The sequence below is a fragment of the Micromys minutus genome, assembly GCF_963924665.1.
Source record: "Micromys minutus genome assembly, chromosome: 7".
Lineage (NCBI taxonomy): Eukaryota > Metazoa > Chordata > Mammalia > Rodentia > Muridae > Micromys > Micromys minutus.
Window position 1 is genome coordinate 69,355,534 of NC_137976.1, and position 17,177 is coordinate 69,372,710.

Consider the following 17,177-nt stretch of genomic DNA (forward strand, 5'->3'; position numbering starts at 1 on the left):
TGTTTCCCCCCAGAGCCAGAGCGAGGATTGAAAGAAAAGGGAGTCATGGTTAGTTAAAGCTGCAACATGACTTCAGCCTGACTTGAGGCCTAAGCCTTGTGGCCAAAGCAAAACCTTTGTTTATTAGTCTTTTTATATACCACTTTAATTGCATGCAGAAAGATTACATCAGTTCTAAGACAGGGATCAAGCAAGTTAACAATCAAAGATCCTGTAAACGTCCTTCTGGAGGCCAGGTGTGAGGATCAGGGACATAGGAGGGTCTCAAAAGACAGAGACTGCTGAGCCTACATCTGGTGAATCTGTCCTGTCCAGAGCTGCATTCTAGGAGCTTCACATGCAAATGTACTTCCCTAGGTTACAGTCCTAAGTGAATTGCTCTGAACTTCAGATGCACCTGTGCTTAATTCTAGCCCTTAAGGGGTGCAACACAAAAGCCAGTTTCCTGCTTACGGTCAGCTTCTAGGTGTCCTGAAAAATTAGTATTTCTCTACCACCAGCTGACCAGAGGTGCCAAAACGGCTCTCCACACCTTTCAAACACAGTCTTAGAAAGGGTCTTACTGGGTTTTCTTTCCTATTGTAAAGAAGAAGAAACATTTTCATCTGTTGTTGTTGTTTTTGTTGTTGTTGTTGTTGTTGTTGTGTGTGTGTAAAAACTACTTTGAAAAATTTGAAAATGTAAACCATAATACCATACAAAAGCTCTTGTATACACTTGTGGGTATGCCATAGCATTTTGGAGGTCAGAGGGCAACTTGTAAAGGTGGTTCTCTCCTTTTGTCATGCAGGTTCCAGGGACTGAACTCAGGTCTTCAGGCCTGGCGGAAGGCACCTTTATCTGTAGAGCCATCTTGCTGGCCTCAGGCACATGTTGCCTGGCTAATCAGTATTTCAGAGTTCAGGGTCTGGTTCACTGAAGTTGTTTCTTTCCCAACAGCATACTCAGCACCTTCAGGCACTGTTAAAGCCAGTGAGCTGGGGGGCTGGTCAGTTTGAGATTGGTTTCTCTGTAGGTTAGCCAAAGTGTAGCAGCGATGGTTACCCAAAGTCACCAAGGGTAGCAGCGATGGCATGTGTTGTTTGGAGGCTTCTGAGGCCTCCCTGACCTGTATCTCACTGGGAGATATCCTGTACCCCTCTCTAGTTTCCTGGCTTCCACTGAAGCTCCAAGTTACACACAAAAGACAAAAGACTTGAAGCTAGGTGAAAGGATGTGCTAATCTTTCTGGACCTACATTACCTTACTCAGCATAATTTTCCAGTCCCATGCATTAATCTACAGATTTTATGATTCCGTTTATTTAATGGCTGATTAAATTTCCATTGTGTACCACATTTACCTTATAAGTTTACCAGTTGATAGACATCTAGGTTGATTCCTTTTCCTGGTTATTGTGAACAGAGCAACTAAGAACATGGCTGTCTGGTGTCTCTCTAGTTGGACATAAAGTCCTTTGTGTATATTCCCAGGAGCAGTATAGCTGCGTCATATTGCAGATCTGTTTCTTGGTTTACTTTATAATTTGTTTTTGTTTGGTTTGGGGGTGGGAGGGACTAGGTTTTACTTTATAGCTTGGAGCTTCCTATGTAGACCACACTGCCTCCAACTCAGCAATACCTGCCTGTCTCTCTCCTTACCACGTCATGGTTTTAGAGGCTTGTGCCATGATACCTGGCCCACTTTCTAGTTTTTGACAAACCTCAATTGTCTGTAAGTCTATGCTCCCACTGACAGTGTATAAGGGAGGGCACACTCTGTCTGTCACAGTCCTAGTGTATAAGGGAGGGCACACGCTGTCCTTCACAGTCCTAGTGTATAAGGGAGGGCACACGCTGTCCTTCACAGTCCTAGTGTATAAGGGAGGGCACACTGTCTGTCACAGTCCTAGTGTATAAGGGAGGGCACACTGTCTGTCACAGTCCTAGTGTATAAGGGAGGGCACACTGTCTGTCACAGTCAGTGTATAAGGGAGGGCACACTGTCACAGTCCTAGTGTATAAGGGAGGGCACACTGTCTGTCACAGTCAGTGTATAAGGGAGGGCACACTGTCTGTCACAGTCCTAGTGTATAAGGGAGGGCACACTGTCTGTCACAGTCCTAGTGTATACGGGAGGGCACACTGTCTGTCACAGTCAGTGTATAAGGGAAGGCACACGCTGTCTGTCACAGTCCTAGTGTATAAGGGAGGGCACACGCTGTCTGTCACAGTCCTAGTGTATAAGGGAGGGCACACTGTCTGTCACAGTCACAGTGTATAAGAGAGGGCACACTGTCTGTCACAGTCAGTGTATAAGGGAGGGCACACTGTCTGTCACAGTCACAGTGTATAAGGGAGGGCACACTCTGTCCTTCACAGTCCCAGTGTATAAGGGAGGGCACACTGTCTGTCACAGTCCCAGGGTATAAGGGAGGGCACACTGTCTGTCACAGTCCTAGTGTATAAGGGAGGGCACACTGTCTGTCACAGTCAGTGTATAAGGGAGGGCACACTGTCTGTCACAGTCCCAGAGTATAAGGGAGGGCACACAGTGTGTAAGGGTGTCTGCCATAGTCACACTTGATCTGCAGGCAGCAGAAGGGGCCTGTGTGCCATACTCAGTGTAGCTTGAACACAGGAGACCTCAGAGCGGCAGGCGTCCTGGTCTTCCCTTCTGCCACAGTGCAGAGCCTGTGAACCCCAACAGTGACTGGCAGGGCATCTCCAGCGGTGCAACAGTGGGACTTAAATCTCGGAAGTAACCAGTCTTTGGATTTAAGGGAGGGAAGTCATGCTTGGTACTGTAGACCAAGCCAACTAAATTCCTGTGGCTGGAGAGGTCACAGACCGTAAAGAAGCTACCTCTGCATTATCCTAAAGCAGTGTGGTTTAACTGTGTTCTAAACACTTACCTTTATATTCACAGATAAGTGTATCTCTAGCCCCTCATCAGAGTAGCATCCTGCAGCAAATGCAGGCTGTTGTAGAGACTCAAAGGGGGTCAGAATACAAGAAATAAGTGATTGTGGAGTGTCCACCCCAAATGGTACATCTAGAATATGGTCCCTATGCCTAAGGCTCAAGGGAAATTGAGTCACTTACTCACTGTCACACTTTTGACTTTGTTTGTTGAGACAGAAGCTCATTATATTAATAAAGCTGGTCCCAAACTCCTGGGTATATGAGATCCTCCAGCCTGTGTGTCCGGAATAATCGCAGTGACAGCATGTATACCGTGCACAGGTTGGCCTGCTTCCGAATGAAGACCTCAAGCTGTCAGCCCTTTAGACTGAAGAACTTAGTAGTTAATGATGGGTACTTATGTGGCATTGGGGCCTATTAGACTAGCCCACAAGCGACCTGCAAGTATGAGAGATTAGAAACTCAAGTACAGATGGCGTCTTCTTGAAGGAAAACAGGCGTGTGTGAGACCATGGCCCCTGAAAGAGGAGCAGATGGCTTTTCAGTTCCTGCTCTTTAGTGAGCCCTTGGCAGATGTCATGCAGGGGGAGCTGCGATGGACAAGCTGGCTTCCTTCCTAGAGTCAGCCCACCATTGCATGGCTGTGATGGGTGTACCTTGGGAAACATGGTCCGGGGCTTCATCTCCGGATTGCTTCTTGCTGCTGATGTACATTCTCCTGTGTGCCATTGCTGTATTCCTCATTTTTCTGACATGGTGTGACTGGGCAACAAAAGACCCTTCCTGCCTATAGTATGTTATGATTGATTCGTGGATATTAGCCCGCTCTATTGGACAAATTTCCTGCAGATCCCATGAAGATGGACTTTCATGAAATAATGTTGTTTGAATGAATTGATGATTTTATAATTCCTGATAATGATTTTACAGAATTTCTGATTTGATTCAAATAATTTTAAGAAGTTAAGATCGTTGATAGAAAGTTTAAGGTTAGAATAAAAATTAGAATGTGCCTCCTCCTATAAATAGTAAAGGCTGCATATGTCATAAACAAAAAGTTGAATGAGCTTTCATTCGTTATAAGCCTGTAAATTGCACTCAAAAGAACAATAGGCTTGGAACAAATTAATGATCACAGATGACATCGATTCCTGGTTAGGTCCAGGAGTGAGGCCACAGGTCTTGGTGTGCACCGTGGTATTTAAGGTCATGAACAAGGACTGGGTAATTCTATTATGCGTGTGAGAACAGAGACTAAATTAGCTAGTTTAATTATTCAAAAATAAGTTATAAGATAGATGGCCTGTTGGCATAATTCCTGTTAACCTCTGACATAAAAACTACTACTTTGAGCATATAATGGACATATGGGATGAAAGATAGAGAAGCTATTGCTTTGAACTTATAAAATAAAAAATAGATAAGACTCCACAACAGTTTTGGTCTCAACATATTAGATAGGAATGTTGAACCTGTGGTGCCTTTGAGTCAGTTTGCCTATATTACACATACCAAGGTTACTTTTACATAGCCACCTACTTTCTTTTGTAGAATGAGGCATCCTACAAATGCAATGTAACTAAAATGTGAAGCGTTTATTTTACAGAGCACCTCCGTTCAATTGAGTGCTTTTCCTTTGCTTGCTTTAGAATTGGAATGACTGCAGTCACCAGGCTTTTGTCTGCGATCATCTGTCAGAGCTCCTCGAGCTGCTTCTAGACCCAGAACAGCTCTCTGAATCCTTCCACTCCACCCAGAGCAGTCTGCTCTCACGAGAAGCGGTCACGGCGCTCAGCTTTCTCATTGAAGGCACCATGAGCAGGGCCAAGAAGGTCTATCCCCTTCATGAACTTGCGCTGTGGCAACCACTGCACGCAGCAAGTGGCTTCTCAAAGACCTCCAAGACTTTCTCTCTCTATAAGCTGGAAGCATGGTTGAGAGCCTGTTTGACTACAAATCCATTTGGTCCATCTGCTTGCCTCAAGTCTGGGAAGAAATTGGCTTGGGCTCATCAAGGTATTTAAAGAAAAATGCTTTACCTAAGGTTAAATTGAACAGCGGGGAAACCTACTGTTTGCTGGTGTCTGAATGGTCAGATGTTTTCTAGCCTGGTGCAGTGTGGCTCATGCCTGTAATCTAGCACTTGGAAGGCAGGGCGGAAGAATCACAGGTACAAGGCCAAAGTAGGCTACATAGCGAGATTCTGTCTCTGCAGAGCACATTTGTCTCTCAACAAACATGCAGGCAAAACACACATCTATAAGATAAAAATAAAGGGAGAAAAACAAGTAAATGTCTTTGTTAAGGTTTTATTTCTATGAAGAGATACCACAACCATGGCAACTCTTATAGAGGAAAACATTTAACTGGGGCTGGCTTACGGTTTCCGATGTTTAGACCCTTATCATTGTGGTGGGAAGCGTGGCAGCATCCAGGCAGACACGGTGCTGGGAAAGGATCTGAGAGTTCTACATCTTCATCTTCAGGTAGCAGGAAAAACACTGGCTCCTGCGTCTGAGACCTAAAAGCCCATCCCCTAGTAACACATTTCCTAATAGTGCCACTCACTGCCTATGGGCCACACATTCACACACAGGAGTCTGTGGCGCCATTCCTATTCAAACCACCACAGTAAGTAAGCAAAAATACTTCCAACATAAAAGAGGATCTGTTTTCTGTATGTGCCTTGCACAGTGGAGCAGTTTCCTCAGGTGACCTGGGGCAGAAGCCATAGTCCGTCCTTTCCCAGTTCTTCCCTTTGCTGTCAGATGTTTGCTGGAGGCCTTTTTGTTTCCGTTTAGCAGCAGAATTTGGCAAACAAGGCACCTCAGAGTTGGTGTAGAGACGTGTGGCTTTTAGCTGCATAGACACAAGCAAGGAATAGACTTCCTTCTGTTCTAAACTAGATATTGCATGAATAGTAACAAGAGACCAGCGTTGTTTGTGTCACTGTCCCTGGCAGTCCAGCTGTGGCTCGCAGATAGCTCTACTGCTGTAGACTTGTGGGCCCCTGGGCAAGTGTCAGGAAAACCTTTCCGATATCTATGCTCCTAAGCTAGGTGCCAGGCCAAGTTATTGAGGAAAAATAAAGTAGAATTGTTTTCACAATCTCAGAATTGCAAAAATAGTCCCACAGAAAGCATCCATATATTTTAAAAATATATATATTGGTTTAGCTGGGCGTGGTGTTGTATGCCTTTAATCTTAGCCCTCAGCAGGCAGAGACTGGTAGATATCTGAGTTTGTGGCCAGCCTGGTCTCTGAGAGTGAATTCTAGGACAGCCTGGTCTACATATTGAGACCCTGTCTCAACCCCCTTGCCCCCCAGAAAGTTGAATCTTTCTCAGATTATTTTAGGACGTGCTAGGGGATTAGACCTGGGGCTTCCTGTATCCTAAGCATGCATTCTGCCATTGAGCAGCAACTCCAGAAAGAAGCACTTTTTTTCATATTTTTATGGCACTGTAAAACAGAGTGATTGCACATTATCTACAGAGTCTGAAGTCTTTTTTTTTTTTTTTTTAAGCAATCCAGGAAGTGTATATCCAGCCCAGCCATTCTGCCATGCTTCAGAGTCTCCTTGAGAGTCAGGAATCCTACAGACGTGGGTGAAACTATGTAATCTTTAGCTTCATAAAAAACACTTAGGCTTAAGGGAGCTTTTTAACCTTTATAGGGTAGGCACTGCTAGGAAAATTAACACAGTTTAATCTCATAAGATTATACTAAAATTCGAAGAGTTTGACAAATTAATATTTAAATTTTTACTGTTATTTTTCTACATAACCATGTATTATGTATATGATACATGCGAAATTAAAAACCAGATCTTTTAAAGAGTTTTAGCATATTGGTGTATCCTTTCCACATCCTGCTGCAGCAGTAAACATTGTCCTGTGGCTAGTGGGAAGTGCAGGCAGAGCACCAAGACTGTGCTGACATCGCTGTGTCCGCAGGGACCCTGTGGGGGAGATGCATTCCCAGCAGTAATAATTTGGGGAGAGAAGACATGAGCTCAAGTGGGAGTCGTGGGATGATGCTGTTAGTGAGTTGAGAGGGATGGGGAATTTGTAGTGTGGCAGTTTGAGGAGGCCTTTATGGTTGCGATGACAGTGGCATCCGGAGGAGGAGCTGTTTGGAAGTCACCAGTATTAGACCTTAGGCGTGTTACCTAACTTAGCAGGTAAACGAGAAAACACATCCTAGCTCTACCGGAAATCTTGAGGCTGTTATTTGTTAAAGAGGATTTTGAAAGATTACAAATATGTAGAAAAAGAATAGTAAACACTACTTTATCATTAACTCAAATGCATTTCTGTACATGTAATGGGCTATAGGCAGGGACACGTGTAGACACGCACAGTCTCATGGTCACATGTTTTCTGTGATTTGAAACTACCTTATTGTTTCTGTTTTTTTTAAATAGTTGAAGGTTCGACCAGAAGAGCTAAGATCGCTTGCAATGCACACATGGCCCCTCGGTTGCACCGAATTGTGGTGATGAGCCAGGTTTACAATCAGACACTGGCCAAGAGCTCAGAAACTCTAGTAGGAGCACATGTCAGGGCTCACCGCTGCAACGAGTCTTTTATCTATCTGCTCTCCCCCTTACGGTAAGCATAGCTTCCTAATATTTTGATACTTTCTCTGAACTGGGGTTTTTGCTTTAAGAAACAATTTTATCCTAGGTAGTTCATTCAGAAGAATTTAACTCATTTAAAATTTTTCAGATCGATGACAATTGAAAAATGCAGGAATACTACCTTTGTGTTGGGTCCTGTGGAGACGGCTCTTCACCTACATGACTGTGAGAACCTAAAAGTCATCGCTGTTTGCCACCGAGTGTCCATCTCTTCCACCGCAGGCTGCACCTTCCACATTCTGACACCTTCACGCCCACTTATTCTCTCTGGAAACCAGACAGTAACCTTTGCCCCCTTTCATACCCATTACCCAATGCTAGAGGACCACATGGCCAGGACTGGCCTCGCCACAGTGCCTAACTATTGGGATAGCCCGATGGTCGTGTGCAGAGAAGGAAATGACACAGAAGTCTTCCTGCTCTTGCCTCCCTCTGAGTTCTACATATTTATTATTCCCTTTGAGATGGAAGGGGACACGGCGGAGATACCTGGGGGTCTCCCCTCTGCCTACCAGAAAGCACTGGCTCAAAGAGAACAGAAGATACATGCCTGGCAGAAGACTGTGAAGGAGGCTCGTTTGACGAAGTAGGTGCTTTCTACAGTCAGTGTTTTGCTATTTGTCAAAACTTGATGGGAAGACAAATTAATTCGGGTACTTTATAGTATCCAGCCACAAATTAAAACGACCTGTGCATCCCTTCTCAGGGCTTGGGTCCCAGGTTAGATTTCTAGATGCTGTGTGGCTGGATAGAAGATGGTAGCGAGTAGGTAGGTACTAGGTATTAGGCTCCCTTCCTTAAAGAAGTTGAAATTGCTCTGTGGCACAAGCCTGTGACAAATCCAAGGTTAGTGGGAGGTGCATGGTAAGACTCACAGTAACAATCAGCTTACTCATCTGGCAGAGGTAAGACTTGCGTGAATTAAAGTGAGTTAGTCTAGAAAGCGGTGCATGGCTCAGTCTAGTGACTTAGCTATTAGCATCCTCTGACTGCTCTATACTGGTGGCTGCCTTGTGTAAAATACAGATTTTCATGGTTCCCACCATGCCACAGACTTACAGGTCACATTTTTGGAAGTGGTTTCCCCAAGGCTGACCTGTAGATTCTTGCTAGTTCTTGTCACTTACTCCCTTAATCCGTGCTAAAGTGGGAGAAATAATGAAAGTGTGTTTTTTAAAGCTAGACTTTCAGTGTAAAATACTGTGTTTCATTTTACTTAGGGGGCACCAAAGCGGCTTTTTAAAAAATTACATGTCTGAGATAACACACAGCTGTGGGCATTATGTTATGCCCAGATTTTATTTAAGGTGTATTGGTCTTTGAACACCAGAAGCCAGAGTCATGGCAAGTAGTTTACAATGAGTCCAAAGACACTGGTATGAACTGTTAAAAGATGTGTCAAGGAGATAGAATTTGTAATGGGTCCTGCAGAGTGAGAAGTTTGCATAGCATTTGAGAACTAGTCTGAATATCTGAGAGTAGCGGGGGAGCAGATATCTGAGAAACAGAACCTTGAGGCGGGATTCAGAGTGCACAGTGGGCCCTAAGCTTAACAAGTGACCTGAGTCAAATTACGTCATATTTTGATGATCAAGCCATGAACATTCCATTAGAATTCCGCAGTAGAAGCCTTTCAGTATTTGCTTTAAGCTGTGGGATGAAGTCCAGAAAGTTGATTTGGGAGCATCTATAAGCCTACAGCACATAGACTGCTCACTAGAGGCCATGGCAGATATAAATAGACCGAACTCTGGGCTGGTACCTAGGCAGTCAGAGCTAATTGGAAGAGGGGACAGACTGTGGTTCAGTGTCTGGGCGAGAGCAGAGAGGACGGGAAGTACTTGGGCTGCAGGTGGGGCTCTGTGTATAAGTTTGTGAAGACGAGAAAGTGAAAAATGATTCTAAAACTTGAGTCTCAGTTTAGTAAGTTTTTTTATTAGCCAGTTTTCTTCTCAACAGACCACTGTGAATAACTTAAAATTACTCATGCTTAGAATAAGTAATCATTTTTAAAAATATGTTGGTGGGCAAATTTCATTAGTTAGAGATTCTAAGGGGAAAAAGGAAATGCTACAGCAGCAGAACACTTCATCTCTCCAGTTGAGCACTGGGCCAAGTTCTTTTTGTAAATCTCCATCTACACTTCCTACTGAAGTGTGTGTGGTGTGTGTACATCATACCTATATATACAACACATACACATACACACATACCATCGACAACTCACAACTTATGCCTTAGTTGGGGATCCACGAAAAAGTACTACAGTTACCTGTGGAAACACTGGATATGACTCTCACCCCATGGATGATGTCAGCAGATTGGTGAACTCACTGTACTCAGAGCCTCCTGGGTAGGAGGTCATCACTCTGACAGTAGAGAGGGAGATGCTCACAGGCTGAGTACTTAGGATGTCCCAAGCCCTGGTCTGACAGCTCTTTGCTGACTCACTGATTGTTTCTGATAGCTGTAACCACTGCAGATGAAGACTGGAGAACTAAGATTAAGTACTTTACTCAGTCACACAGGATTCGAGTACTACCTGTTGGCCTTGTTCTAGAAGTGCCCCTACTGTCTCTGTGCCCTTACTGTTCCTTTCCGTTAGTATGATACCAGAGTACAGTAATAGAATTAGAGTGTATAAAAAGAATCTTCATTGAAAAAAGAACACTTGCTGTGTAAATGTTCCCATCATTTAAATGCCTAGACTCTCTTAGACACATGAAAGGCTTAGGGAGATTTGTAGAGTCTGGAATGTGGGTGAGCAAGTATATTCTAGCATATAATGATACTAAAAACACTGAAAAAATAGCTAGTGTAACTTTGGGAATAAAGATACACCTTAGCTTACACTAGAGTTACATCCAAAGCAAAACTCAGTACAAGTCAAAAATTCACTTACTGTACCTAGTTGGTTCTGCAGTGTGGGAGCACGGTAGAACACCCACTCTCCTGAGCTATGGCAGCTTGCAGGCCTGCACCTCACATCTGCTGCGCAGCATTAAATAGTATCGGACTGCAGATTACTGGCCTGAAGAACACACACACTTGAAGTAGAGTTCCTGCAGAGCAAATACATTGTTTTTTATCTGTCATAAATACAGGTCGGGATGAGGAGCATCTCAAGGTACCAAGTGTCAGCAGCCACTCACCAGAAGACAGGGCTTGCCAGTGATTGTTACAGCCTCACCACGGGACTTGAGAGGAACTGTGCATGGGTTGTGGGTCCCTGTCCTTGCTCTGGGCAGTAGTCATTGCAGCGGGCCCTGTCTGCTGTTCCCACGGGTTCAGTGGAATTGAGTCCTTCCAGGCTGATGTGCAAGTTGTCCCCAGCCGTGGGGCCACGCTTCTCATGCGCCTCTCATTCTGCCTGCACTGAGCTGTCAGGTAGCTCCACACAGTCCTGTTGCTTCTCTCGTCATCTCATGTAGCTTCTGTTCAACTGTCACATTAGAGCGGGGTCTGTCACTCTCCTACAGTAACACTCCCAGTAATGCTGCACTCTCGGGTGACAGGGCACTGCTCTCCCAGGGGTTTTCTTCTCCATGCTTAACTTCATGCTGTATGTTTCTCTGGCTTCTTTCCTGTCTTCCCCACAGGGCTTATAGTTGACAGGGACACATCCACAGAGATCACAGTTCGTTGACTGGACAGCAGGATGGTCTCTTTTCCTTATGCATGTATTCCTCGCAGCCACTCGCTGGTTCGTTCATTCTGTCTCAGTAAGAACCTGCAGTGTTCTTTACTTTAGACATCATGTCACTGCCCTGACCCAGGGAGAAGTAAAGGGCAACTGCGCAGCCGTGGGAGTCAGGCTGCTGGGGCTTGTCTCCTTACTTCTGTTTGCTCTACTTCAGGGAGCAGAGGAAGCAGTTCCAGGCCCTTGTGGAGAACAAGTTCTATGAGTGGTTGGTCAGAACAGGACATCGGCAACAGCTGGACAGCCTCGTTCCACCTCCAGCAGCCTCTAAACAAGTGGCCGGAGAGGACTCCACATGGATCCACGGGTAGGCACTGGGAACTCTGATGGCATACAGAACAGGAGGCACAGTGTATGTTCCTGCCAGTGTTCTCTTTTCTCCTGCCCTCGTGTAGACACATACCCTCATGTTTTTTTATGAGAAAGCTTAAATGTTCAAGTGGTGCCTATCTCAGAAATTTGGACAAATATAATGACCAAGTTTCATCTTTCTTTGCAATTTGTATACCATCAAAAATTTATAATTTTCCTCATTAATTGTGTTTTTGTTTTTTAATTATGGGTATGTGTATGTCTGTATGTGAATGTGTACACCTGAATGAGGGAGCCCAGAGAAGGCCAAAGGTGTCCACTCCTGTCTGTGGAACTGGAGTTTGAGGTGGTTGTGAGCTGACCCGCTTTGGTGCTGGAAGTTGAACTCAGATCCTCTGGGACAGCAGTGTATGCACTTAACTGCTGGGTGCTCTCTCTCCAGCCCAGGCATCAAGTTCTACTCCTCCTCTCTAGTGTTTTTTCCTGTCTCCTAAAACTAATAAAACTGGTCTTTAATAATCACACACAGAGTGTTATTAATAAGTTAGTTAGAATTAATCCAAATAAATAGTTTATTACTGAACACTAAAAGAAAGTCATGAATTAACTATGTAGAAGAGAATTTAGAGGTAGCTTTGCTGAGAATTACTTAGTCCAAATGCTGTTTTAGCATATTTTAAAAGATTTTTCAAAAAAATGTGTGTATGAGTGGTTTGCCTTTATGAATGTCTGTGCACCACATGTATGCCTGGTGTCCGGAGAGCAGAGGACATCAGATCTCATGGGACTGGAGTAACAGACACTTGTGAGCCATCATGTGAGTGTCTGGAATCAAACTTGAGTCCTCTACAAGAGCAACAAGTGTTCTTAACTGCTGAACCAACTCCCCAACCCACACACTGTTTTAAAAATAGAAATTAACTTGCTGCTTTCAAGTTTTTGAAGACTAAAAGTAAAAAATATAGGGAAATATAGAAATGGAAATGCTCGCTTACATACAGAGATGCTTACACAGAGATACTCGTTTATATGCAGAGATGCTTACATAGAGATGCTCACTTAAATACAGAGATGCTCGCTTACACATAGATGCTTACAGAGATGCTCACTTTCACACAGAGATGCTCGCTTACATTACACAGAGATGCTCGCTTACATACAGAGATGTTCAGTTACATAGAGATACTCGCTTACAAATAGAGAATGTAGCAGCTGAGGTGGTTCAGAGCGAAGGGCCTGCTGTATCATGAGCCTGGTAACCGATTTGAGTCCCTAGGACCCACATAAGATGGAAGGAGAGAAGTGATCCCACAAAGCTGTCCTCTGTCCTCCACAGGCACACTGCATGGACAGACATGCACACAAACACACATTATGAATGCACTCCAGAGTAATAAGTAATAAATAATAAAGATTTACTATCCCCACCCCACCCCCATCCCAGCAGGTCTGTGGGCAAGCTAATGGGTGCTGGGGGGAGGGTGTCGTTTTCTTCAGTGGTCTAGCCTTTTCTTCAGTGGTCTAGCCATTGCTAAGCTGCCTTTGTGCCAGTAAATAACCTCCTCAGTGCAGTGGCTAGAAAACACTGGCAACTCTGGGTGCTGGGTGTTTGATAAGCATTCTCATTAGAGGTCCAACCAGAACAGTGAGATTCTCCGTCACACTGCTCATATGCATAAAGAAAGAGTATAAAAAATGTAAACAGCATTTGTCTTCAGAGATGGGACTGGGGACCCAAGGTAGGAGAAAGCTTATTTTTGGAGATAGAATTCATATACCTTGAAATTCGCCTGGATGTTTGGGGCCTTCTTTTTCTCATTCTTTTGTTGGTACTGAGGTGGGACCTGGGGCCTCACACGTGCTAGGGAAACATTCTATCTGAGCAGGCTGTGTCTGCTAACTTTCTAAGTTGGCCTTGAACTTGCCTCATAACCAAACAGCCCTAGAGTTTGCAATAATCTTATCTTGTCCTTCCAAGAGCTACAACTGTGGGCGAGTGAAGTCTCGTTGCATTTTATTATGTTCCTAAATGTATGCAACTGCCACCTTTTAAAAACAGAGTATCTCAAAGCACATAGTTAAAGCTTCCCCTGCCCCACATCAGTTGTTCCCTAACCTTTAACCACTCAGCTTCCCTTACCTCCAAGCCCTGGCAAACAGTCCGCCCTCCTGTTAGGGGCCTTCCTGCTGTGTCAAGACTGCTCTTTATATATATATATATATATATATAATACTGTAGCTGTCTCCAGACACACCAGTAGAGGGCATAGGATCTCATTACAGATGCTTGTGAGCCACCATGTGGTTGTTGTAAAATGAACTCAGGATTTCTGGAAGTCAGTGCTCTTAACCTCTGAGCCATCTCTCCAGCCCAAGACTGTTCCTTCTTATGGTTAGGTAGCAGTCCATTGTGAGGACATACGTTCATGAGATTCATCCCACTTTGCACCTGCTTCAGATAACACTGCCCCCTGTTTATCACAGGGCTCTGCACAGCACGTGCTCTCATCCTGAGATGCCTTTATTCTCAGGAGTGGGCGGCGTGGACATATGCTTACCTACTTAGGGGACTGCAGTTTTCCAAAGTGCAGACAAGAATGATCGCCTTTCTAAAGTGTAGATCTCTTTCCGTTCATTTGTTCATGGCACAGGGTCTTCCTGTGTAGTGCGGGCTGGCCTTGAACTTGTAGCCGTCCTCTTGTCTCAGTGCCATGTGCTGGGATTGTAGTTGTGTGCTACCATGCCCAAAACCTAGTGGGGGGAGGGGCTGGAGAGATGGCTCACTGGTTAGAGCACTTGCTGCTTTTTAAGAGGACCCAGATTCAATTCCCAGCACCTACATGTTAACCTACATCTGTCTATAGCTCCAGTTTCAAAGATCTGATGCCCTCTTCTGGCCTCCAACGGTGCTGTGTGTATGTGGTGCATATACACACATACATACATACATACACACACGCATGCAGAATACTCATGCATATAAAATAAAAATAAACTTTAAAAATAAGCACAATTTCACAATATATAGTTAGCAATTGTGGGGCTGGGATTGGAAATACAGAGATTCTTCAGAGAAACAGTGTAAGGGGTAGGACCAACATGTCAGTCCCTAGTCTACCAATTTTGGGTTCTTAATAGTTTTCCCTGTTCACTAACACCAAAAGGGATACAAAGTTTATTTTAGCACTCTGAATTCTCACGATCTACATAATTTAATGAGTTTATAAGTGAAAGTAGTTTTCTTATTTGCATAGAGCATGAACATTAATTTACCTACATAGATTTCCTCTGCTTCCCTGCAGGGCTCTGGAAACTTGAAGAATGGAGAGTGCTTCCACTGAAGCCCACTGGAAAGGCGTCCTCGCCGCATGCAAGACCTCAAGGCTTTGCTCTCTTCGAGACATCTTGCTGGCTCCTGTTCTGTACTCACTTAGGTTGAAGTTTAGCCAAACTTCTGACTTTCATAAAAGCATCTTCCTGTAGGCCAGAATGTCACGTGTCGTGCCGAAATGGAACACTGTATACGTGTCTTAGTGACCAAGTACAGGCTCACAAGCTGACTTCATATTTTAATTTGTACAGTGAAAGGGTTTTGTCCTAGTTAAAAACGTTGACCAGGTGAGGTGGTACAGGCTTGTAATCCCAGGGCTCGGAGGCAGGCAGATCCTCGAGTTCCAGGCAGCCTGGTCTACATGGTGAGGACCCTGTGTCTCAAACACACACACAAAGGAAGGAAAGGGGGGGAAGTTGTATGGCTCTTTGTAACTAATTAAGCGGAAATTGCTCCTCTCTCTGAGGAGAGTGGCATAATGTCTGCTGGTGCATAACTACAGCAGAAATAGTTTTATAAAATGTGCTTTAGGTCTTAATGTACAAAACACGTGAACTTGTGTACATTTATTTTTTACCGTCTGCTTCAAATTTCAATAAACTCTAGGAAGTAATTTTTCTCCTTTTGTTAAAAAGATGTTTTAGATTTAATAAAAGCTGTTGTTATCTGGTACTGTGCCAGGGTTGGTTTTCTGTGGCTGGGAAGCTCTGTTCTATAAGACGAGTGTGAGAGATGAGTCCAGTCACTCCACTGGTTATTAACTAGTAGTTATCCTCACAGCACCCGCTCCTAGTGTGGGTGTGAGCATGTGTGAGAGTGTGTGAGCATGCGTGCACGCGTTCGTGTGCACTGTAGCTGTGAGCTGCACTGGGGCCTGAAGTCCAGGCCTCTACAAAAGCAGACGCGCTGCTAACTGCTGAGCCTCCCCAGACCCCAGGTTTGCCTTTCCTGAGCTGAACACTCTTGTGGGTGTTACATTTATAGATGGAGATTTGTTGGTGGAAAATTGGACTGCACTTGGCTGGGAAAGTTAAAAGAGGAAGAGTTGACGTAGTGTTTCTCAGAGTTTGTATGATGTCTTCATCTCGTTCCCTAAGTTAGAGATGAGTAAATCCCAGCGTAGCGAGCAGAGAGAGCTGCCTCAGAAAGTTCTAGAGTCTAGGGGCAGCTTTCTGTCCCTGTATACATGACACTCCTCTTGTGAGTCACACTAATTGAATGGCATTTTCAAGGAAAGGTGAGTTGACCTTGGTGAGGCAAGCCTGTAATTCCATTGTCGCAGTAAATATTTAAAAATAAATATGATTTATCTCTTTATCAGCTCTGAGGTCTCACTCCTCAGGCCCAACCCTGATACAGAGCCTTGTGCACCTCTGGAGCCCAGTCCAAGCCACCACCACAGCCCAACTTGTCCGTACAACTCCCTTCCCTGGCAGTTTTCTACCACCAGTTCTCTGCCTCTGTCCTGGGGTGTTTCTCTACCCCAAAATCCCATAAATAACTCTATAGCCCGATAGCTTTTCATACAGGTTTATATATTCAACTCTCAATTTACAAACCCTCTACACAACAAGATTGCATCAAATACACAAAGATACAAACTGCCCTTCTGTATGAGATTTTAGAGCTATAAAATCCTTAATGTTCATAGCTATTTAATGCCAATCAATCCCACCTGGGTCTAGCTGGCCCTTGGAAACCTCCATGTTGCCACAACCTTTCCTCCATCCTCCGACCTCTGAGACCTCGCCCTGCCCAGTCACTGGCTTTCCCTTATTTTACTAATTAAAATGGGAAGATTCAGACGACGTCACCTCTTGAGTACATGACTGGGCAGCCCTTCTTGGGGAAGTGGAATTAACATTAAAATACAAACAGCTTCAGGACAATCTACATTCCATGACCTTGAAGTCAACTTGGTCTCAACTGCACAGCAGATTTCAGGCCAGCCAGAAATACAAAACAGATTAAGACTCTTTTAAAAAGGGGGAAGGCAGGAGGGAGGAAGGAAAGGCTAGGCCACTGGACTCCTGTATGCTCTGAGAGAGTGTCTAGATGTTACCATTCACCATACTCAGCCTTCGGCTCTCTGTCATTGCCCTTAAAGCTGGAAAATAAGTTGCAGACAGTATCTTACCCCTAAACATTAGCAGGCATTTGCCCAAACAGACATTTTCTTACCTAGTTTTATGGCAGTAATAAAATCCCAGCCAAACATTGATATATCTAACATAATCCATATTTTAAAAAAATTTTTTGTGGACTTTCGGGGACTCCCAAACCTCTAAA

General features: G+C 44.3%; 1 protein-coding gene across 4 annotated transcripts in view; it reads left to right on the forward strand.

Annotated features, from left to right (window-relative positions):
* The window catches only part of TBCCD1 (TBCC domain containing 1), a 33,424-nt gene extending 17,942 nt beyond the window's left edge, over positions 1-15,482 (forward strand). For 3 of the 4 annotated variants that reach the window (XM_080919651.1, XM_080919652.1, XM_080919653.1), the window contains exons 4-8: positions 4,553-4,919; positions 7,330-7,516; positions 7,634-8,131; positions 11,403-11,552; positions 14,860-15,482. In XM_080919651.1, coding sequence (XP_080775777.1) covers positions 4,553-4,919; positions 7,330-7,516; positions 7,634-8,131; positions 11,403-11,552; positions 14,860-14,875 — 1,218 coding nt within the window. In that variant the 3' untranslated portion in view covers positions 14,876-15,482. Of the gene's footprint in view, positions 1-4,552; positions 4,920-7,329; positions 7,517-7,633; positions 8,132-10,649; positions 10,718-11,402; positions 11,553-14,859 lie in introns of those variants that run through there. The other variant, XM_080919654.1, reaches the window with a different exon arrangement.
* Positions 15,483-17,177: the final 1,695 nt, after the last annotated feature.